Raw genomic sequence first — 26,089 nt, 5'->3', positions numbered from 1 at the left:
TACTTAGTCATTAGATATTAATACGTAATATTGGTATGGCCTAATCGAAGTAGAGACATTTTGACTTGGTGAGCTTTTTTAGGTTTACTAGGCGCTACGGTTTCACTGTCGATTTAATTTCTTTTAATTTAGATACCAATAAAATAAATCCCACTTATTTTGCCACGCACTGATTACTTTTTCTTTGACGAACTGTTTTACGTCACTGACATATAGTCTTTGACACTATTATAGCATGGTCTTTATTGGTAGCATCTCCTGTTTGGAGGTCTGCTTTTTCATTACCTTGTATTCCAATCTGAGATGAAACAAACATAAATTTGTTAACGAGTTTAGAGAATCTGTAATAATGACGGAGGAAGAATGGATTGTACTTTTGATATGCACGAGGGCTTGTAATATTGCATATAATACTGCTGTGTATATGGAAGTGGCTGACATTAATTTAAATTGGAAAGAGGAATGTGGAGTGACAAATGTATGGAGTGACATAATATTTTCTTTATATTTATTCCATTTTGGCAAGTGCTTTTGAATCATTCTTATATTCTTGCCCATTCAAAATAGAACCAGATCGTGGGCATATAGTCTTCCCTTAACTAGCGGGGAGCAGTTATCCAGGATCCAGTATATCGTTGATAGCCACGAGAAAGAGGGTTGTGCTTATAACCGACTCCTGGAGGTGTTCCGTTTTCCTGAATTTTTTTGTTGAAGTGGAATTATCGACGCGAACATAGAAAGCTCTTGACTGAAGAAAGTTGGCGTTGGTTTTTCAAACGTGGGGAATTTGACAATAGTGCAGGAAACGAAGCTTAAAATAGGACAAAACCTCGTAAATCTTTCGGAAAAGACCGATTTGCATAAAAATTTCGGATTGAGTTCAACTTACCCTATACTTCAAAATTTATACTGTGCCGATGGGCACTTTTTATTTTGTAAGGGTGAAAACTACCCCTTATTGCCAAAATCTATAAAAAAGCTTGAAAAGAGCAAATTTGGTTCAGATGAATTAAATAATTCATCTTAATTAAATAAATAATAAGTGAGGCACTTATACAAATATCACTTTTAAAAGTTCTTCAGGAGCAGGCGACTCTTTCATTTTTAATGAATACAATTATCCATCTTTTGTAAACCACCCTCCAGTCATTACCGTTTCCTTTCGGAGTTCTTTCTCGATAAAACACTTCATATATTCAAGATATTTATAACATATATTATAATAACAAAAACCATCGGTATTACGCGTGAAAAATACCAAAAAAATTAGGTTGAGCAAATTGAATTTCAAATATCAAAATCGGTATAAGTAAAAAAAATAAATTTTATCGGCTTCCAATGAAGAAATTTTTTTTTAATCCGACGTAACTCGAATAGATTCATCTAAAAAATGCATTATTAAATGTCGGTGATGCTTAAATTTTACTATAAATAAATTAATTTATTTATACTCCATTCGTCAGACAAAAATGCCACTGAACCTCTAAAAATCATACGAACAAGCTGATTTTTTTTAAAGTGTCTTGCGTCTTTGGTTTAGTGCTAAAAGAATTTTGGGTAACACTGTAACGATGAACTGTAAGTTGCCGACATTTGGTGTAACCATATTCAGCAAAAAACATAAACAAACCTAAAATAAAATCAAATTAAATCAGTTGAGTTAACCGTTAACCTAACCTAAGTTTTAGATTGCTTATCAATAATTAATTTCTTGTACTGTAATATACAATACAATCAATTATAAGTTAAACATGACGGAATCTGATTCAAAAATTGGGCGTCTAGAAGATGAAGCTTTAAAAAGAAAAGAAAGATTAAAAAACCTAAAACGGAAAAGGCAAAGTGATAGTTCCCAAGGTAATAACAAAAAGTGCACTGAGGGCGAAGCTCTTCCTACACCATCATTTAGAAGTTACAAGCCTATTAATGAGAGTTTAAACGAGTTTGCACTTAATCCAGCAGAACCCGGAGATGTAACTACACAGGTATAGTGCATAAAATAATAATAAATAGCGGGTCGAGCCTAGTAGGCCCATGGCTTGATTTTCCTGCATCTCTTATCCATTGCTTTCATCCTTCAGTGTGTGACGTTGAGTGTTGAGTCTTTTTAGATCATTTAAATCCCAAGTTCCACCTTGTTCTGGGTCAACCTCTTCTCTGACATCCTCCTATTGTACTTGACAGTAGCATTTTCGGTAGTCTACTCTCTGGTATCTCCTGTATGTGTCCTGGCCATCTTAGTTGTTGGGTTCTTATTACTCCTTGTATGCTGGACTTCCCATATCAGATCTTCATTTGTCCTGATTCAAACGCTGTGACTATAGACCTAATAACGGTTTTATATGTTCTTAATTTGGACCTCTTGTAGTAAAATACCTTTTTGCAGAATTAGGCTTTTATTCATATAAAACTTGACATTAGAATGACAAAACAATAATTTGAATACTGTCATTTGTTACAACATTAAAAGCACTGCCACAACATTAAGAACACTAAATTATACTACCTTCACCCAGCCCTATTTTTGAACAAAATCTTGCAAAAATATCTAGGTTTATTTTTAATTCTAGCTGATTTATGGCTAGATTGAAAATCTGAATTTTCCAATCTAGATTCATGATTATCATCAGGTACTTGATTGGGTTGTTAAACAGGTAGAATTTCTGCCTCATCTGGTATTGATTCACTAGTGGAATTCTCTAGTGTATTATTTGTAGTTTCATTATCATCTTCATTGTTGTTTTGTATAAAAATTAAGAGGTCTCTGGTTAATATTTAATTTAAAATAACGAAAATTGCAATATGTGTAAATGGATATGTAAAATAAAATGTTGTAATTTAAATAACAATTGGCAGATTTAATAACTTATTGTCAATTCTATATGAGATTCACTTACCTTTTGTCTATGGTTGGGCCCAGCTTGGAGTCTAAGGGTAATTGGGACGCACACTTGATGCTGGTTTGATGCTTGCTTTCACAAGTTGCAGAATGGCTGATCACACAAAAAAAGATACATATGTACGAAAGTCGACTGGGGTGGTTCTTTTGTTTTTAGGACCTCCGTGAATAGCAATAAGTTAGACTTAAATTGTCATTTTACACTTAAACACAAAGGACGGGTACATTTCCCTAAGGACTCTGAAGTGCTTTTGGCTTGATAAATAGTTTCCCAAAAACATGTTGTTTTTCAGACAAGTGAGTTCTCAGAACTTGACAATAATTAATCAGCCAATTTGAGTTCGAGAATTTAAAAGATGTGGAACTAAAGCCATATTATAGTTAGCTAATATATTATAATTAAAATAAAAGATTTAAAACTAAATAAGGTCATACTCTGATTAATAAAAATAAAATATTTAAATCAGTCTTGAACACTTTTCCAAACAATTGTTTTTGTGATTTAATAATTTTAGGTCACCTCTAGGAGCTAAAATGCTTAGTTGCACCTGAACTTTTCTTTCCATTTGGATACTGTATGAAGGCGTAATCTGAATTGGTTTTTAAAAGATCAACCTCTTCAACTAATGGATCAACCTTACTTCTTCGTACAAATTTTCTTTCTAATACTTTGCTGAATCTTTAAGTGATGAAGGAATAGAAGTTCCACTAGTTGATCTTCATTGATAAGTAAACAAATGCTCAAGGGGTGTACAATTGGTTGCTGTACACAGTAAACATCATATAGAGTGCAAAGCATCTGGTAGAACAGTTTCCCATTTAGTGGTATTTAAATTTTTGGTTTTCTATGCTAGATTCACAGCTTTCCATATAACTCCATTGTATCTTTCGACTTGACCATTTCCTTTAGGATTATATGGTGTTGTTATACTTACGAGTGTAAATAATATAAAATAATAAATTCATGTGAAGTAAAGCTAGTTCCCTATCAGAATGTATATATGCCGGCATTCCTAATAAACAAAATAGTTGATTCTTCAATTATTGTCAGACTAGATGTATCTGAGCATAGAAAAGCCCATGGAAATCTTGAAAATCTGTCAATGATTGTAAGCATATAGGAATTTCTAGAAGAACTGGGTATTTGACCTTTAAAGTCAATGTTCAATACTTCAACAGGAGCTGTTGATTTGATTAAATGTTCATCAACCTCTTTCTTATTAAATTTGGGCTTAGTTTCTGCACAGATTGGACAGGTGGACTTGTTTAATTTCATCTAGAGAATAAGGTAAATTTATAATTTTTATAAAATGGTACATATAAGTAATCCTAGGATGCGATAAATCTGAATGTAATTGTTATAACTTGTTTGTATTACTTATATTATTGCATATTCTTGATAGTGCATCAGCTGCATCATTAGTCTTTCCTGGATGATAAATAATATCATATTTAAAACAAGAAAGCTCCAAATGCCAACACATAATTTTTTCATTTTTGTTCTACTTGTATAGTTTGTATTAAACATGAATGAAACTGATTTTTGATCTGTGATTAGTTTGAACTGCCTTCTTATCATATAATGTATCCGTTGTTTTAATGCTCCAACACAAGCATATGCCTCTTTTTCAATTGCAGAATGTTTTTGTTCAGAATCTGTGAGCATATGTGAGAAAAAAGCAATGGGCCTTTTAGATTGACTCAGTGTGTCAAGAATAGCAAATTCAGATCCATCTGTTTCAACAATGAGAATTTCTTAGCTATATCAGTTCTCAACTCCTTAAAAGCAAATACCAATCTGGACCTAATGGAAATTTATTGCAATCTATAAGACTTCTAATTTTTGCTGAAAAATTATTAACCCATTTTGAGTAATGTGAAAACATTCCAAGTGTATATATATATATATATATATATATATATATATATATATACACTTGGAATAATAGTAGAGGCTTCAATCTGTCTGAATCAGGTTTCTTTGTAGAGTTTTCTATTGTATATCCCAAAAACTTATAAATTTTTATTGTAGTGACATGAATTCAAAGTTAACCCATATTTTTAACAGCATTTTAAAATTCTGTATGTCATCTAAATAAGCATAAACACCTTGTAGATTTTCTTTTTTTAATGATTGAATCAATAGCTCTCTGAAAACATGATACTCATTGGTAATTCCAAAAGGAATATGACAGAATAGGTAAAGGCATCCATTGTGGATATACGAATTTTAAATCAATTGAGCTGAAAATTTTATATTTTGATATCTTAGATACTAGTGAATCCGTATTCAGCAAAGGATAAACATCCAGTAATGCAAATCATCTATTTATTGCTTGAAAGTAATCAACTACCATGAAGCATTTTGTTTGATCATATTTTTCTTTATTAATCTGAATATTTATTAAACAATAGCCTTGATTATTTGTTGAGTGTGACATAGATTCCATAGATACTTCTCCATGAGTTAAAAAAAGTTTATTTTCTGTAGAGAATTCATGATCTAAAAAAGTATCCGAGCTTCCAGTGTCTATGAAGGCTTTGGCATTAATTTGGTTTACTGTTACTTTAGCTTTACATTTTGAAAGCAATTGAGTTTGCAGGAAATCTCATTTAATCAAGAGATAAATTTACTGGAAGATTGAGAAATTGTCCTCCACCATCCAAAAGAAAGTCATCAACCAGTTATTTTACTTGTGTTATCTGTATATTTTATTTATTTATTTTTTTAATACATGGGATAATTCAATTAACAGTTTAAATTACAATATAAAATATCACAGTTAGTATTCAAAACTTCAAATTACTTATAATATAGAATATATCACAATACACTATACATATCATAAAGCAAGAGATTTTTTAAACTAAGTTAAAGTTATATTGAAAATTTCAAAATCGAGATCATTTTAATAGCCCCATGTATACTTCATCTAATTTACTTACCGTTGCACGTCATCCGCGTCATAGTTTGTGAGGTCACATGATACCAACACGAATTATTTAGGCGGTAGGTGTGTTCTTTTTTAGAATCACTTTGCCGAGTACACTGGCATTACAGCCACTAGACATATTTTATTATATACGCGTAGAAATAATATTTAAAGATTTCTATTATTGTTAAAGAAATACACAATAATATGTTTCATTTAATTTGTATAAATGCATTATAAAGTGTTTTTATGAAGAACATTTATTCGGAACACACTGTAACTGTAATTGAACGAAGGTGATATTTTGGCATAAATTCGTAACACTTATTTGATAGTTCCGGTGTTGACATGGTGTTGAAAAATGTGTTGTTTTTGTTTAAGTATTCCATTTTACATCTTTATACGACGCATACAAGCGGCTCAAATTGTTTTTAACAAGATTATTTTTTAACTCTTGTTTTGTTTGTATTTATTTACATTAAATATTAATTTGTTTTGTTATATAATCCACTTTTGCAATAATTGTGACCTATTTGATTTAAAATGGATTCAGGATTTTTTTATACTTTGGCAACTATGTGAAGTTTGATCTCTGTCAACGATGATGACGTGCAACGGTATGTAAATTAGATGGACTGTATCTATCCATAGGTTTTTCCGTGGAAAGGAATATTGGAAACATTGTGGGAACGAAGAGCTTGATGGGGAACATTAAAGTAAATCTGGCTTTGAACAGGTTTGGACAATTAATAAATCCATGTATGATCGTATATATAAATATAGCCCCTGACATATCACGACAGTTCTTGAGTGAGGATAAAGATAATTGTTGTTCGATAGGGGAATAATCATGATTTTCAATAGTAGTGTGAACATGGTAAGCACAATATCTCAAAAATTTATGCTGGACTCTTTCTAACGTATCAATATTGTTCTGAAAATAGGGTGACCAAATAACTGAACAGTATTCCAAAATAATTCTTACTAAGCAACAATACTAATAAGCTAATCTTGTTGAATCAATGGAGAACCACTTGCAATTCCTAGTAATAAAACCGAGAAGTTTAGATACATTTATTGCAATAGTGTTTATGTGGTCACAGAAAGTAAGCTTCTCATCGAAAATAACACCCAAATCCCGAATAGAAGAAACACAATTCAGTTGCTGATCATTAATAGTATAGCTTGTTTGGATTCTATTGACTCTACGAGAAAAACTTATAAAATAACATTTTTTTACATATAAGTGGAGTTTGTTCTGATTGCACCAATATTGTAGTTAGTCTAAGTCATCTTGCAGCAAGGCTTGGTCATCTATAACTTTCAAAAATTTCAAGTAATCTTTCAACATTTGCTATTTAGGAAACAGGAAGTGATGTCGTTAACGAAGATATTAAAAAGAAGTGGAGAAGTGGCCACCTTGAGGACTCTAGATGTTACTTAGATACTGTCAGATGACAACCTATCTTGACTCTTTCCCTTCTACCACATGTAGAGTTTTTTAATACCTTCAACAAACCTGACATGAAAGTCTACATTATTTATTTGCCCAAAAGTATTTGGTAATCAAGATGATCAAAAGCTTTGGGAAAATCTGTGTATATTGGATCTACCTGTTTACGGTCATACATTTGAGATAATAAATATCATATTGATAGCAAATCAAGTTTGTTGCAGTGGATCTTTTGTTATGAAAACTATGTTGTGATTGAGACTTTTTTTTTGTTTCTGAAAAATGGCTTTGGCAGAGCTAATTAGCCAGGTGATTGAGATATTAACCTTTACAGAACCAAGAAAGTTGCTTTGCTATAAGACAGTAGAAGATCTTAGGTATTGCCGATTGTATACAAATGCTAGGATAATTTTCAATGTTGTCTTTCTGGCCATTTTTAAATATAGGAACAACATAACTACACGTATACTCTAATGATAACGGTCTCTTAATCATAAACTTTGCGATGTCTAAGAACATGGTAATAGCTGGGACACGATATCCCCATAAAGATATACATAAGGGAACTTGGCAATCTCCTGATAATGAGACGATTAACCAAATAGATCATATATAATCATCGATGCAAGACACTGCTTTAACTTATTAGATGTTAGGTCTTTTAGAGTAGCAAACATAGTCACTATTTAGTTAAAGCACGATTTAAAGAGAGAATATTCAATTTAAAAAAGGAGATCGGGAGGAGAGAAAAAATCGACATTAATAAACTAAAAGATCCCGACATTGCAAATGTATACAGACAGCAAATAGAAGATCAAATAAGAACAAAAAACTTAGAAGAAGAAGAAGAAGATATTAACCAACTATATTTACGTTACAAGGGTACCTATATACACACACTTTTTTAATAAAAAATTAGGCACTCCATCTGGGCCAGCAGTAAGCTTATTGGGCAGCTCACTTATGCCATTAAAAATATCATTCATTGTAATCTTAGAAGGACAAATATTTGTACTAAAGTTGTTATTTAATGGATGGATAGGTACGTAAAGGTTGTTGCTATTTGGTGAATACACAGTTTGGAAAAAGTTCTTAAATAAATTATCTATGTCTTGACCATTTGTTGCTGATTGGACTTAATAAAATAAGGAATTAGGTAGGTTATGACTTTTGGTAGCCCTATTCCCAAAAAAGTACATTTTTGTAATCATTGCATTAAACATGTGAAATAAGTTCATTTTATAATATACTCGTCGTAATATCGTTTGAAATAATAAAAGTAAAAAGTTACATTAAAGGTCCCGCGTATGTACCATATATGCTAGAGCTTATAACTACTTGAATAGACTGATCTAAAGCGACAAAATTTGACGACGCATTATTATTACTAAAGTAGACAAATATATAAAATAACGAGCCACGACTCCCTCAAATTTACAAATACAAGGGTGGAACTGGAGGTGACCGTATGTACCACATCCGCGCCTATAGGAAGGTTAATACCAAGTTTAAATATTGATTTATTTCAGGTGAAAAACCAGCTAGAGTCTGCAAAATCCAATGTGGTTATAGACCAACTAGATGTCACATCATTAGCTCCTAGAAAACCAGATTGGGATCTTAAAAGAGATGTTGCAAAGAAATTAGCAAAATTAGAGAAGCAGACCCAAAAGGCAATTGCAGAATTAATCAGAAATAGGTTAAGAGAAAGTAAACAAGAGGATTTGGCTGCTATTGTAAATGCTGAAGCATCAAATATATAAACTGCAAATTTCTAATCTAACCGACCTTTTTATATTATTTGTTATTTGACTTTAATTATTAAAATTAAAAATAAATTTTTACTCATGACTTTTGATATTCTAAATTAGCGAAACTTCGTTATACGCCTCCATCGAGTGAATCAAATTAATGCGTTAAATTTGATTCATTCGACGGAGGCGTATCACGAAGTTCTGCCAAAAGCACACGCAGAGTTTGCTAGCTAATTTTAATTTTGACTCACACATTATTCATTTGACCGTCCAAGTGTATAGACGTATTCAGAGCTCCGCTATCTAATCAGTGGGTTTTAATTAGTAATTAAGATATCATTATTCGTGAGTGATATCAATGGCCATGGCTGTAAGCTATCACGATAAATTCAAGTAGACTTAGGTAAGCGAAATATTTAAATATTTATGTTTCCTATTCATACCGAAACGAACGCACTATTATACTAGTCCAACAAAATAATGCAATGTAATCAACGTTCACAAAATGAGCAGTCGCTTTATAATGCATGGTTTCAGTCAGAAAATGTTAAGAGACTTAATCAACGGTTGAGTTAAATAATCGCCGATATGGAAAAGAAATTAGCACAGCTGGAAAAAGCCGAACAACATACAGGGTTAACCGCAAGTGCTGATGAATCACAAAAGAAATTAAAAGCAGATAAACTTGAATACTGCACCGATGAAGAAGATTTAGCGTATGAAACGGGCTGGATAAGAAGCAAAAACAGGAAAACTAACAAAAAACATAAAATGGTTACCTCATTATCTCATCCCTCTCCGCAAAAATCAAGTGCAGAAACACAAATTGAAAAACCAATCAAAAAACAAAACCACACCACCCCCGGTTGAAGTAGAAGGTTTTCAAAGTGCTGTTGACCTGAGCAAGCTCCTGACTGAGGCTGGTATTATCTTCATTATGAAAATCATAAACAGTGAAGTTATAAAAATTAATACAGCCAATAGCGATCATTCTTCTTCTTCATGTTCTGCTCCTATCGGAGATTGGAAATCATTCTGGCAATTATAATTTTGTTGGTTACGCGCCTGAATAGTTCAATTGAACTGCATCCAAACCATTCACGGAGATTGCGTAGCCACGAGATTTTACGTCTACCTACGCTTCTTCTGCCTTTGATTTTACCCTGCATTATATTCCTTAGTAGTTCGTATTTTTCACCACTCATGATGTGCCCCAAATATTTCAATTTCCTGATTTTTATGGAATTTAAACCTTCGCATTGTTTTCCTAGTTGTTCGAGAACTTGTTCGTTTGTTTTGCGATCCATCCATGATATTTTCAAAATACGTCGGTAACACCACATTTCGAATGTTTCTAGGTTTTTAATGTTGGATTTTTTAAGTGTCCAAACTTCAACCCCATACAAAAGGGTAGAGAAAATATAACATCGAAGCATTCTTATTCGAAGCGATATATTGATATCGCGATTACAAAAAAGTTTTCTCATTCTATTAAAAGTTGACCGTGCAATTTCAATGCGGCATCTTATTTCCTTTGTCTGATCAGTATCTTCTGTGATCCATGCTCCAAGGTATTTGTACGAAGATATTTGTTCAATTTCTGTATTATCTAGTACTAGCTTAACTTTGATGTTTTGTGCTTTTGTAAATTTCATGAACTTGGTTTTCTTCAAATTTATTTTTAGTCCATAATCGTTGCAATATATATTTAGTTGTTTAGCAAGGTGCTGCAGTTCTTCTAGTGTTCCTGCCAGAAGGACGGTGTCGTCAGCATATCTTATGTTATTAAGTGGCTCACCATTTATTATAAGGCCCTCACTGATTTCGGCAAGCGCTAATTCTGAGATGGCTTCACTGTATAAATTGAATAACAAGGGTGATAAAATACACCCTTGGCGGACCCCACGGCGAATCTGGATATCCTCGGTTAGTTCGTTTTCAACTTTCACTTTTGCTGTTTGGTTCCAATAGAGGTTACATATGATTCTAATGTCTCTACTGTCTATGTTTTTATTTAATAAAATTTCTTTAAGCCGATTATGCTACACTCTGTCAAATACCTTCTCAAAATCAATGAAACAGGCGATCATTACAGAGGTTTAATAAAGAAATTAAATTCGAGTAACCTTTCGTACCACACTTATGAAAATAAGCAAGAGATGCCAATTGGAGTTGTTGTTAAGAAATTACATCACACATGGCCACAAGAGGAAATAGTAAAAGACCTACAAAAACGACAATATAAAGCCATTAAAGCTGACAAGAAATTCAAATGGAAAATTAAAAAACAGCTAGATATGTTCATCCTAACATTTAGACAGGATGAAGATATAAATATAATTTACGGCATAACAGACACATTTAGTACGAGAGTTGAAATCGAGCCATTAAGGAGTTCCAGATTAGTCCCACAATGTAAACGATGCACGAACACACGTGGAAATACTGTAAAACGGAGCCAAGATGTGTAAAATGTATTGGTAAACACCTTACTAAAGATTGCCAAAAACCACCGGAAGATAAACCAAAATGTGTTCATTGTGGAGAAAACCATCCTGCAAACTACCGCGGATGTTATGTAGCTAAAAAATTACAAACAATGAGAAACGAGAGAACAAACAAAGACAATGTTATAAAAACGCCCTATAGAGTTATTGAAAGCAAAAAACTAAAAACGACAAAGGTCAGTGACAATAGAAGTTACAGCGATGTAACAAGGAATGCAAGGAGACATGCATCATCGCAACAAGAAAAAGAAACTGATATTACATAAAAAATGATATTGGAAAAGCTCACGAAGATTGATGACAAAATAAGTCAAATCGATATTATCGTTACCCAACTAGACCATAGCGCTAAAGGAGCTATTCCGAAAATCAGAAATGGCTAAGGACCTCCGAATAATGGCGTGGAACGCAAATGGACTGTTACAACATCAAATCGAGTTGCAAGCAGTACTAGAAAATTGATCTGTGTCTTGTTTCTGAAACACACTTCACTAAACAGTACTATGTAAAATTTAGGGGGTATAGAGTATATTCTACTGTACACCCAGATAATGCTAAAGGAGGAAGCGCTATCATAATTAAAGATAACATCTTGCATCATGAGGAATTAAAATGTACAACTGAGCACACAAAAGCTACAACAGTCTGTGTGAAGGTGCAAACACATACCGTAAATATAAGTTCAATATATTGTCCTCCTAAGAGTTTATGAACATTTAGGAAAAAGATACATCATCGGTGGCGACTTTAATGCAAAGAATACCCACTGGGGCTCTAGGCTAACTACAACTAAAGGAAAAGAACTATTGTCAGGTGTTAAGGAACAAAAGGGTGAAGTAATCTCTACTGGTAGACCAACATACTGACCTACCGATAGAAACAAAATTCCAGACCTGATAGATTTCTTTATTTACAAAAATATCTCTGCTAACTATCTGGATATCAATGACGGCTGTGACATGAACTCTGATCACTCACCGATAATTTTAGCTATGAGTGATATAGTGATTAAAAAAGAGTTCAATCCAATATTGACTAATAAAAAAACTGACTGGGAGAGCTTCAAAATAAACCTTGAACACAAAATTAATCTTGATGTACCATTGAGAAACATGAGGCGAACTTAATGACGAATTAGAAGATTTTATAAAAAATATCCAACAAGCAGCTTGGGAAAATACTCTCACAATAACTTCTAGATCAAAAGGGAACAACTATCCAAAAAAAACCAGAGAAATGAGAAATGAAATGAAAAAACTAGTCTAAATAATGCTACACAAAAACTAAAAAGGGGAATACGGAATATAAAAAATTCAACAATTAATTCTTTTTTAAATAATTTAACAGCTGACCAGAACACATATTATTCGTTATGGAAGGCAACAAAAAGAATGAAGAGACCAATTATTCATTCTCCTCCTATCAAGTAGAAAGCACGTTCAAATCCAACGACAATAATGTGTTACGTTGTCTCTGTGGGCTTTTAATAATATTGACGACCAGTTTCTTTTTAATATCTTTTATTAAAGACCAACTAAACTTAATACATGATTATATCTAACGAGCCATCTTTTCCGCTTCCTGTCCGCTGTCCATCTCCTTCACCTGTCACTCATGTTAAGGTAGGTTTACAAATATTAAGGTAGGTTCACATAACATATCATGCCCCTTTTTTTTTACAAAAAAAACTAAACTATCCCAACAACCTAAATCTACCCGCAACACTACACTGCCGCATTACTCTTCTGAAAATGAAAACCTTTTTGGTCTATTTACAATTCGACCACTCCTGGTACAAAATTGATTACTTACATTTGGTCTATGTGACCTATTTAAGCTAACATTTAAATTGTCATAACTTTGATTTGAAATTGATGTATCGTTGTTCATATTTGGAGCCTCATACAAATTGGAACTAGCTGCTGTACTATTTTCATGCTTAACTATCACCTCACTATTTTGTCTACTAATTGTACTGGCAGGCTTTAATATGTGTTGTCTGTTCCTACGATAATGTACACCTTCAGGTGTTCTGACGACATATGATCTTGGAAAAGGACCTATTTCTATCACAGTAGCTGGTAACCACGGTGATGATGGAACCTTTTTATAAAATACATTTTCTCCAACAAACAGATTCGGTAAGTTTCTAGCTGACCTATCATGATATTCTTTTACTTTCCTTTCTTTTTCCTTAATAAATTTGTTATATTCGTCCCTATCAATTGTTTTTGGTATGAGTATTTTTTCACTAACAGGTAATTTCATTCTTAAATTACGTGACATTAATAATTGTGCTGGAGAATAACCACATTCTAACGTTGTATTTCTGTATTGCAACATTCCCTGATATGGATCAGAGCCTGACTCTATACACTTATTAAAAATATTCTTTACAATTTGAACTGTCCTCTCTACCAAACCATTACTTTTTGGATAATAAGGACTAGAACTTTGATAAGTAATGTCCCAATCTACTAAAAATGACTGAAACTCTTTTGATGAGAATGGGGGACCATTATCAGACATTAAGATCAATGGTATTCCATGTCTCGCAAATATAGACTTCATTGTACTAATGACCTCTTTTGCTGAAGTATTATTTAAAGGCGCTATTTCAAAGTATTTAGAATAATAATCTACTAATAATATATATGTGACTTTACTATAATAAAAAAAATCAACACCAATTTTCTGCCAAGGCAAAGTTGGTATTTCATGTGGTAATAGTTGTTCTGGACTATTTGATCTATGATATTTAATACATACTGGACACTGTTCAACTTTATTCTTTATATCTACTGTCATGCCTGGCCAAAAAACTACTGTACGTGCTTGTCGAATACATTTTTCATATCCTAAATGTCCTTCATGAATTATTTCTAATATAACTTGACGCAATGATTCAGGAATTATTATTTGATTTCCTCTAAAGACTAATCCATCCACAACATGTATTTCATGATTGAAATTGTAATACGGTTTAACCTCCGTTTCCAATTTATTTTTTGAACTTGGCCAACCTTCATTATAATATCTTATTATTGACTGTAAAACTCTATCAGTTTTGGTTGCTGCCTGTATTTCCATTAATTTCTTTGAAGACACAGCTAAATTGTTAACTAATAAACTTCCATGTATACGTAACTCTTCATCTCCACTATCAGTATTATCTGGACCTTCTACTGGTGCCCTACTTAATGTATCTGTGATGAAAAGAAATTTTCCTGGAGTATAGCTAACTTCTAAATCATAAAGCTGTAAGTTTAGCATCATCCTTTGCAAACGTGTTAATAATATTAATATGACATATTAATTTTAATTACATATTAAAAAAGATTTCTAAAAAATTATACCTGTTTTTTTTCAAGAATATATAAAAATTTGTCAACTTGAACTAAAATTACAGTTTTTAATGCAATTATTCAACCTCACTTCGATTTTTGCTTATCAGTTATTTTTCTATTTAATTTAAATCAATTGGACTAGTTGCAAAAATTACAAAATCGTGAAATGAGAATCATTCTTGGTGGAAGCAGATATACACCTATAGCAACAATGCTTAGCATGCTGCAGTGGGTTTTAGTTCAACAAAGTGTCTTTTACCCTACAATGGTGTTCATTTATAAAATTTTAAATAATTTGGACCCTGCTTACTTTTGTGAGTTACATATGTTTAAAAGCAAATTAATGGACCATATTAAAAGCACCAATACTTAGGTAGTTGTATTGTAGTCATGTTTTATATTTTTAATAAGTGTAGGTACTATATTTTAAGTGTAATTGTTATTTTTATCTTATTATGTATTAATGTTATAAATTGATTATTTATTTGTATGTATTAGGGCTTTCCCTATTTGAATAAATAAACTTCTTTTTATGCTTTTAGTTTGCTATTATTATTTAAATTATACTCTCAACTTGTATGTACATTCAGTTCTGTTAATATAATTTGATTCTTGTTTTTCCTTATTTTTTGAAACTTAAATTGTAATGTAAGCATATTATTCTCTCCCATTTTCAAAGTAACATAATAAATTGTACTTTTATTTTGGAATTTGTAATTGAAGAATAAAGAAGCATTTTTGCCCTAAAATTTGAAACCTTTTTTAAAAGACAATCACGGAATGGAGAAAGTTATATTACCATTATTATTTTATATTGTTAATATTGCTTAATAAATGTTATTTAATTTCTGTGACATATAATTTTGATACATTTGTAATAAAAAACATTTATTTTGAATTTGTTTTATTCACAACTATATACCATATTATATTCGAATACAAAAATGCTACAAAATAAAGATAACGCCAACATTAAAAATAATAATTTGAGGAACAAATTTACTATATTTTGGTTTTATTGATAATTTAATTATTTGTTTTAAAAATTAATAATTTAATATTTACAAACAAAAAATTTACTTGACACAATAAAAATTAAAGATTCCATATCTAAAGAGATCACAAAACCATAAGTTAGTAGGTAGGTACCACTAAGAGATTCACATATTTAAAGTGGAACCAAGAAATACTGCAGTTTTCATTTTTGCATTGTATCATTGGTTGATGTACACCATGTTAAATTGTTGTTAAGTTTGCTAAAATATTTGCAAAGTAAATCGGGAATTATAATTTTTTTTTGAAAAAAACTTTAAAATTTAAAACTGTAAAATTTACAAAATTCTTTATTAAACATAATTTTTTCATGATATAATTCAGTTGGAGACCATATTACAAAATGGCAATATTGAACATTATAGAGAGCCATTTGAATTTTATAGTGATATTTATGTTGTCTATTTAATTGAACTTCTCCATCAGAATTTATAATAAGACATGATGAAGGTAAGTTGATGAACTCTGCTATTGACATATCTTTTCACTTCTAAGCATCCCCTACTGCAACATTTGCAAAAAACCATTGCATCAGGAGTAGCAAAAAGTTGTGAAAATTCAGGCTTAATGAAATATCTAGCATTTTTTATGACTAGAGCTTCATGGGTACTATATGAATATTTTCGAAAAGCTTCTATTGCATTTTTTTCATTATTTTTCCCACACTGTTGCACTTGTTTTGAACAAACTTTGTTCTGGATAACATATAGTTTTAATTAGGGATAAGTGGTTTTTCAATGCGAGAATTGGTAGCTGCTTTAAATTTGATGCTGTTATTCTTCCTCTTCTTTGATGAAACCATTGTCCTGACTTACTTTGGTCTAGTGTACTCTTTTCAATGGTTATACATTCACTTTCATCCAAACTTATAATTAAGTTATTAACAACTTCCATTAACTGAATGTATGTGTATGAAATGTACTTGTCATTATATAACGAAGAAAATGGGTTAATTGGTGATATCGACATTCTTAATGATTCAGCCATTTGTTCAGCAAATGGTTCTGTCACTCTGCTTAAAATGGATGAACTTCCAGCTTCTTCAATGTGAGTCAAAAACTGCACAATATGGTCATCACTCATGCAAGGCACTTCTAAGGGAATTCTTGATCCAGAAAATATTTTGCCAAAATCAATACCTCTAATTGGTTTACATTTAACCTTTGCAGTTTTGGGCAAATTCCAGAGGGACCTCACATCTGTACATGATACATTATCTTTTGATTCAGCTATATATTGTAGTCCATACAATATCGCACCAACATGGCTATACACTTCTCCTGCACCTGCAATGCATGTACAATGTCCTGTTTCTATACTTCCATCTTAGTTACACACAACCCATGCTTGTAGTGGTGGCTCGTTCATTTTTTGTGAATGTTTAATCTGTAACAATAAAAGAACAAGTTAATATATTGTAACAACTAGCATAAAACATTTGCTCCTCAAATATGATACTCACTTTGACTAATGTCATAAACTTGTCATGTACAACTTTTGACCCACAAAACCTGCTTCAAAGTATTTGTAGGCTTTCATTTGCTGTTGTGTATAAAAACTGGTGCTCAACACTAAATAGCTCACTACATCTATGCTGCTTATTGGGAAAAATCATTTGGATTGTAACTTAATTCCCTTTTTGAAATAGTATATATGGATATCTGCTTGCTACATCAGGATTCTCTAATTTCAAGTTATTAAAGTAATGACTTCAATCCATTTCTGAAACAAAATAACATTCATCAAATTAATAAACATTTAGGTTTCTTATCAATTAAAAAGGTGTAAAAGTCTTTACTATATTATAAAAAAAAAGGTTTGAGTCTCACCTAGTTCTAAAATGTTAAAATTGTATTGTTATTTTAATTTCAGCAGCTTATTTTGTGTCATACCACAGTATAGTTGTTATCTATACTGTGGTCATACTAAAATGTTTAAATGAAGCTAAATCTATAACTGAGAAATATTAGCGATATGCCGAATACGCTAATATATAAAAGTAAATTCTTATCAATCATTATAAGTATATATTGATAATAATTGTGGTTGTTAAACGACTTAATTAAACTATTAGGAACTTTTCAACTTACCTCATTAAATTATAATTATCTTCATGTAATCAATGTGAATAAGAATTATATTAAAGAAAATTGTTTTTTATCAATTATTAGGTCATCTACTAATTATATTTGAATAACTACAATTAAATATTTGTCTATTACTGCAAATCACAATGCTATTATATCCATTGTTTGCCCTCCAGACATTTTGACAGTTCGGTTTGAGGTTATGTGTTGGACTGCCCCATAGAATCTTGTTCCGACATGGTTGAACTTTATCTTTTGACCGTTTTTAATTCAATTTCTTTTAAAACCAACCAGACCACCACGTGCTGTTAGACCATGTTTCGACTTTTGTATGACTATTATAATACTCGTTGCTATAATCTGACCTGAATTTCTTCTGACACCATGTTACGTTGTCTCTGTGGGCTTTTAATAATATTGACGACCAGTTTCTTTTTAATATCTTTTATTAAAGACCAACTAAACTTAATACATGATTATATCTAACGAGCCATCTTTTCCGCTTCCTGTCCGCTGTCCATCTCCTTCACCTGTCACTCATGTTAAGGTAGGTTTACAAATATTAAGGTAGGTTCACATAACATATCATAATGGTGAAGAACTGAGATGGGAAGAACCATTCCAAACTGAAAAAAGAATAACGTTGACATCATTTAGAGAAGTATTAACAGATAAAAGAGAATATAAATTCTAAGAAAACTCCAGGATATGATCTCATATCAGGAGAACTTTTAAAAAATCTACCAAGAAAAGCAATAGTTAAGCTGACACACCTAATAAATGCTGATTTTAGATTGAGATATGTTCCCAGACTTTGGAAAGTAGCCGAAGTCATTATGATCGCCAAACCAGGTAAACCTCCTAATGAAGTGACATCCTATCGACCAATATCACTCCTTCCGGTGATGTCCAAACTATTTGAAAAACTTCTATTGAAAAGATTAAAACCAATAATAGAAAGAAAAAATCTTACCAAATCATCAATTTGGTTTCAGAAATCAACATTCCACTATAAATCAAGTTAACAGAATAACGAATATAATAGAAAAACCATTAGAAGGAGAAGAAGGAGACACTAGTGAAGAAGCGACTGATAAGTTGCAACTATCTGTCAATAAAATACATAACTGGACCAGAAAATGGAGAAAAAACTTAAATGAAACTAAATCTGCACACATTAACTTTACAAATAAAAAAAAAGAAAATTTCCCAGTTGGAATAAATGATACCCAAGTTCCTTATGCTAAAAGAGGAGAGCTTGATATTAGACATAAGAAATTGTATTGGCTGATTGGAAAAAATTCAACATTATCCAATCATAATAAATTATACATTTACAAAAAAGTACTGAGGCCAGTATGGGTATATGGGTGCCAACTCTGGGGCTGTATCAAAGCTAGTAATCTACATATTATCCAGATATTTCAAAACAAAGTATTGAGAAACATTGTTGATGCTCCTTGGTATATCCGTAACAGCAACTTGCACCAGGGCCTGCGTATGGAAACTGTGACCGAAATAATCAAGAGAACAGCAGCAAGTCACGAGCAGAGGCTGCATAATTATGTGAATGTCGAGGGGATCCAGCTTCTTGACAACACTAAACTCATAAGGACACAACCATTTGGGTTAGTGTAAATGTGTAACAGTTTAGTGTAAAAAGCAGAGTACAGTGCTGTGAAGTTATTGCATGTTAGTTGTAGTGCATTAGTTGATAGATAAAATAAGAGTAGGCCATAGTGTAAGCCCTTAGATTTAAATATTTGCTGTTTATTAAGTTAGGTCAGAAAATAACTGATACTTGGTCATTTGTGACCAGATAGCAGTACACAAACACCGCACAGGTGTTATACAAAAAAAATCACTCACAACACAGTATAAAATACAACAAACTGGTGTACAGTTTTAAAATCAATGTCAAAAATTACACTTGTGTTCTTGAGCCAGCTTTTTAAAGTTAGGTTCACGCTGGACGGAGCTAATGCGAATCGTGTGCATCCTTAATCGATATTTTTTCTTAAAAAAATTCATTTTTGAAAACGAAATTTCACGAAGAAATATAGAGCCAAACATAGTATGTAAATTAGAGTAGAGATTTATGTACCTACATAACAGATACAAATATTGTTTGTAGCAAGTAAAAAAAAATACATAGTATTAAAAAAGGAATATAAAACGTAACTTATAATATATACTTTATTACTATACTAGTTATAATATAACTTATAATATATACAAACAAAAACACATATTAAACAGAAAAACATTTATAGCAAAGTTACGTTAAGCAGTTAGTTCAGTGGATGTTCTGTAATGAGTCATATATTCTTCTGAGCAGTAAAAACAATATTTTAGAAAATATTTTTTATAACTGTCGAAACTATTACAGCTTAGGTGTTTAATACTTTTTGGTAGAATATGGACAATTTTTTTCTGAAAGACTTAATCTACAGCGATTTGTTATATATATATATATATATATATATATATATATATATATATATATATATATATATATATATATATATATATATATATGTATATATAATACGGGTTGCTATTTAAAATTTCAAAGTTGCGCCCCATTTCACCCCCAGTGGGTGGGGGTGGGGAATAGTTTTTAATGGCATTCGATAGATTTTTAAACAATATTAAATACGTGTTTTTTGGTTTTTTATTGGGAAGTGTATTTCTCTATATTTTAAACCCTATTCGTACTTATCCTATGGTAACAGGATAAATATTTTTTTTCGATTGTAGCTCCTCCGTTTATCAACGATTTGAAAAAAAATTTCGTATGAAGTTACTTATTTTTTTATGAGGAAAGAAAATCTGAAACAAAAAATAGGGGTTCCTGAACGTTATTTTAACTAACCGCATAAGCTTTGTTGGTATGCCGAATTCTATCTTTGGATTAATTTGTCTTATTTTTATTGTGACATAGAATTGCTTGAAATCTGTAAAAACGGCATACAAAGGAATTTTCTAATCATAACAGGTAGTTTGGATTTCTTTCGAAAAGAAAACAAAATTGGTCTGTAACTGATTTATTACTTCAAAACTCAGCCATTCCAGGGTATTTCTTTTTGTTCTCTTCATATGCATTTATGCATTCGACTACTATTTTATAACATACTTGTTATACATAGTGTTAGCCTTTACAGCTTCGGTAAACCATTCTTTCCTGTTGTTCTTTTTTTATTCATTTTTTATCACTGCTTCATTCTTATCTTCTGTGTGTATATGTCTATTATACCTTACATTCTCTATATATGTGTTTGTATGGTTTCTCTTTTCAGATAACTATATTCTTTCAAGTTCCTTGCGTTTAACTTGTACCAAAAAGTGATCTGTTACATTCCTCACCTCTATTGCTTCTAATTCTAGTTACAAGGTTTATGGCTTTCTTTCCATAACATGGTAAATTAGGTTTATAGTTTTTCTATCCAACAAAATTTATGTTATGTCTTTGCTACATTGTTGTGCGTTTCTTACAACCATTTCTATATATATATATATATATATATATATATATATATATATATATATATATATATATATATATATATATATATATATATACATGTATTTTCTTAACAAACATTAAAACTTTTATGTTCTAATCAGTTGTTGTGATTTTTAATAATTTTTTTTCAGATTGTGTTCCCGATATTACATATTTTTTGAAATTGTAAACAATTTACTTAGACTAAATGCTCAAGCTGTATTTTATCATTTTCAAATAGTTGATTAACATCTACTTAAATCATTTCCGAAGATACTAGAATAAATTTAAGCCGAAAGGTTTGCCAAAAATATATGTAGACAAATACTCCGAGCGCCAGCTGCAGTGTTCAGATTATAAGCGCCAGCCGTGGAAAGTTAAATCAGTTCAATATTTCCGAGAACATGATTAAATAAATGCTTATTCAGAGCTACCAAAAGTATAGTTACATACGTCGAACACTTGTAACATTAACAGAGGTCTACGACAAGGTGACCTCTACAAACTGTATTTTCCAATCTTGGAGAAAATTTTACGAGAAAGTAACATCCTCACTAAAGATTCGATATACCATCAAATACATCAATGTATAGCATATGCGAATATAGAGAACTTTAAAAGAAGAGAAGAAGAACCAATAAATAATTAACGCAAATATATAGACAACCAAAAAAACCGATACTTGCTAAAATTAAAAGATTAAGATGGTTCGGACACATAGCTAGAATGAAAGAAAACAGAAATCCCCAAAGAATTAATAAACACTGGAATCTAAAAGAAAAGGAGGACGCATCTAAAGTAAATGAATGGATGCAGTAAAAGAAGCTCTGAAATTGTATAATATTGAAAAAAACTAGCACAAGACAGAAATAAATAAAAGAAAACTGTTAAAGCAGTGGGCTATAGTTTAGCATATGAATTATATACATAAATATTATACATGTATGGACGATTAAAGCATACACTAAGTACAAAACAGAAAATAAATTCAATAATTCTAATATAAAAATACAGTTTTATATAAAATCATATTTTTTATATTTATTTAATTATCTTTTTTTATTTATTTTCATTTATTTTAACAATAAAAGACTAAATTTCCCTAAATAAAACAATCTAACGACGCCATGTATAATAAATACTCTACAAAATAAAAAATAATATTTTTCAACTACCTGTTTACTTAAAACACGTTTTTATATGCAATATGAATCGGTACACATGACCTAAAAACTGTCAAAACAATCGAGTATCAGTAATATTCCAAAAATTGCACTTGCGCGTTTTGGTTTGGCACAGGCATTCGTTCCTCGCTCAAGCTAAGATATAGTTCGTTTTCTTTCGGAGACTTGCACTGGCCGGTAATTTGCAATTTTATTTTAAATTTAATTTATGTGAGTTATTTTATGGTATAAAACTATATTAGATGTACTATAAAGTTAATAATATGCTTCGGTTTTTTCATATAATTATTTGATTTAGGAATATCTAGTTATAAAAGACAAAACTTTAACAAAATAGCATTAACAACGAGTGATTATTTAAATACTCTTCTGATCTTTTAATAGGTAAGTGGTGACAATTTATTGTAAAGTATTCTCTGTATACAATTCTTCTCATTAAAATGTCATAAATTAATATCATAATTATTTTATTTCAGAAAATCTAGACAAAACTGTATCAAAATGGCATCAATACTGGAGTGATTTTTCTTATTTAAATACTCTTCTGATCTAAAAGGTAAGTGGTTAACATTTATTTTAAAATATATGTATAATAAAGCCCAATTTAATATACAAATAAGTTTCAAATTCGCATATACTTGTTGACAAGTTCAGACGTTTTGTTGACAATATGTTTTAAAGTAGAACTGTCCACAAAACTCAAACTACAGACTCTCAAGAAAAATGAAAAGAGAATTTTTATTACTTACTTATTTTTTTATCAGGAAAGAAAAGCTGCAACAAAAAAATAGGGGTTCCCATTTAAAATTTCAAAGTTGCACCCCCTCTCACTCCCAGGGGGTGATGGTGTGTCTTAGTTTTTGGTGTCATTCGATAGAGCTTTAAAAATTATTACAGAAGTGTTTTTTCAGTTGGAAGTGAATTTCTCGAGATATCAAACCCCATTCATAATTTTTAGACTCCAATACCGATCACATTCGGCAAATATCGGTTTTAAAAACTAATTCGTATCAGATTATTTCCAATTCGTTGTTAGTTTTTTGTAATTGAGACGTTATTTATTACTAGACTTAGGCAAATATGCAAATAAAAAAGTATGAAATATGCGCATAAATATGCAGTGTTTTATGCAAAAATATGCAGTATTTTATGAAAATATGCATGTAATAAAAATATTTACAATGTTTTTTTATTTACAAAAATACTATCAATATTATAAAAAATACATAACATATACAATTATTTTAACATATAAATATTATTTTGAATTATGGTAACAATAGATTATCAAATGATGTTAAAAATTTTTGTAATAAAAACTTATGGCTTCTATCTGAATACATATATTTGTAAATAGAAAAACTTCTTTCGACATCAACTGATGTAACTGGGGCATTTTTCAAAAATGTTCTAAATTAAGTGGTTCGGAAAATGTCCCAGCTAGTACTGGAACCACTTCAGAAAGAACCTGGTAAAGACTATTTTTTTCCATGGTTACTTTATATTTTTGAAAAATTTCCTTTCCAATAGTACCTTTAACGTTTTGACACAATGACTCAAATTCTTTTATTAAAACTGTACTTTCTAACAATGATAATTTGGAGGATTCTCATTGAGTTATAGTTTTCTGGACAAAACTATAATTTGATTTTGTGAATGACAGTTGCTATTGGAGGATGTTATTTTGGAAGTCTTGCTTAGCTTCCAATAAAGATTGGAAACTATCATCCATTAAAAGGTTAATTATTTTCTTAAAAAACAACAAAATAATCAGCATAGAAATTAGCTGCTTCCAACCATGTTCCTCAACGTGTTAAAATGGGTTGCGGTGGCAGTGGAACAGCAGGAAGCATATCTCTGTAACATTGTATTCTTACAGGTGATTTCACGAATACCTTTTTGACGCTCGCTATTAAACTGTTAACTAGTGGAAATTTTTTTCTTACTTCCTCCGCAACCCTGTTTATTCCGTGCGCTAAACAAGTGACATGTATTAAGTTTGAATAAAATATTTTTAAATTTTGTCCTGCTTTCACCATATATGGTGCGGCATCAGATAAAATAAGCAATAATTTATCATTAGGCACAGCAGCAGGAAGAAAAAAGTTTGCTAATGCTTCTTGTAGAAACCGTGATATTGTTAGACCGTTGTTTTTTTCCACTTGCTTACAGGAAATTAAATACGATTTTGGAAAAGTTTCATCACTAAGAACACCAATCAATAAGTGCACAATGTATCTTCCTGACGAGTCAGTGGCCTCGTCCACACATATTATTACCTATTTCGGCTTTTATGTTGTGGATAACTGAGGAGTATAACAAATTGACATTATTTCTCTTTAGAGTTCGTTCACTGAAAATGTTTTATTTGCAATATTTTTTTAAAAAAGAACTAAAGTTTTCATTAGATAATTTTAAAAGTGGTATATTAGAAGATACTAATGCACGACACGAGTCTTCGTTAAAAGTTTCTTGTTCGGTTTGTTTTTTGTAACTTGACTGAAAGCACTCGGACACTGAAGGTTGATATTTTTCACCGAATGTAGTTTTTAATTTTTAGCTAAATGTTTCGCGGTTCTGACATGCTGATCTATATGAAATTTTTTTTCAGATGAAACCTAAAAAAGAATATAAATATTCCATAGTTGTACTAATTTTTAAAATCTAGGATTGTAGAAATAAACTAAAAATGAACCGTTTTTGCATAACAATTAAAATGTTTAAATTAAATCAAATAAAAATCGGTGTAGTAATCTTGAAAATGTCAAGAAATGACTGTGCAAGAAGAAAGAACCCCCAAATATTTACAAGAGGCTCTTGGTCTTTTCTGTTTACATTTAAAGAAAAAATACTGTGAGCATAAATTAAAAGCACTTAATTAATTAAGTAAAATATATGATATGTTTTTGTTTTTAGCAAAATTAAAGCAAACGATGCTATTGTTAGAAAAAAAAATGTTAGCGACCTTTCAGTAGACTATTGAATGATTTGAATTTTACATAGATATTCTATTTTTTATCGCAAGGAGTTTAAACAATGCTTGAAAAAAGAAAAAACACATCGATTTATTGCGAACTAGCCTTGTGTCGGTACTTTTCTTAAACATAACCTCCAATTTTAAAATCGTTGTTTGTACCACTGTGTAAATTTTTAAAATAAAATAAAAAATAATACGTATGTACTTACGGTTTTGATACAACATGAGCAATAAACTTTATCCATATCCATAGATAGCTCTTTTTAAGGTTTTATCGAAGTTGAAACATTGCTTATTTTCGGCATTTTCAAAGCACAATATTTATTTACAGTTAGAAGTACACGTTGTTTACGCCTCTTATTTTACAACAAAAGTGAAACCAAGTGAAAC

The 26,089-nt window shown here is 30.9% G+C and overlaps 2 protein-coding genes across 2 annotated transcripts in view; one reads left to right on the top strand and one right to left on the bottom strand.

Moving 5' to 3' along the window:
* Syt14 (Synaptotagmin 14) overlaps window positions 1–22,735 on the bottom strand; it is a 64,899-nt gene extending 42,164 nt beyond the window's left edge. The window contains exon 1 of the mRNA XM_072533921.1: window positions 22,714–22,735. The gene's annotated coding sequence lies outside the window, so the exon portion shown is untranslated. The remainder of the gene's footprint in view (window positions 1–22,713) is intronic.
* On the top strand, window positions 1,611–9,129 carry LOC140442956 (coiled-coil domain-containing protein 12). The gene is made up of 2 exons (XM_072533917.1): window positions 1,611–1,985; window positions 8,815–9,129. The coding sequence occupies exons 1-2, from the start codon at window positions 1,752–1,754 to the stop codon at window positions 9,046–9,048; spliced, it is 468 nt and encodes a 155-aa protein (XP_072390018.1). The 5' UTR covers window positions 1,611–1,751; the 3' UTR covers window positions 9,049–9,129.
* Window positions 22,736–26,089: the final 3,354 nt, after the last annotated feature.

The sequence above is a fragment of the Diabrotica undecimpunctata genome, chromosome 6 (genome assembly GCF_040954645.1).
Source record: "Diabrotica undecimpunctata isolate CICGRU chromosome 6, icDiaUnde3, whole genome shotgun sequence".
In the NCBI taxonomy this organism is placed as follows: Eukaryota; Metazoa; Arthropoda; class Insecta; order Coleoptera; family Chrysomelidae; genus Diabrotica; species Diabrotica undecimpunctata.
Note: the sequence above shows the minus strand (reverse complement) of the source record. Positions and strands in the feature narration are given on the sequence as shown.

Coding starts and splice junctions, on each gene's coding strand:
- LOC140442956 (XM_072533917.1), top strand. CDS start 1,752: ATGACGGAATCTGATTCAAAAATTGGGCGTCTAGAAGATGAAGCTTTA. Junction 1,986..8,814: donor CCGGAGATGTAACTACACAG/GTATAGTGCATA, acceptor GATTTATTTCAG/GTGAAAAACCAGCTAGAGTC.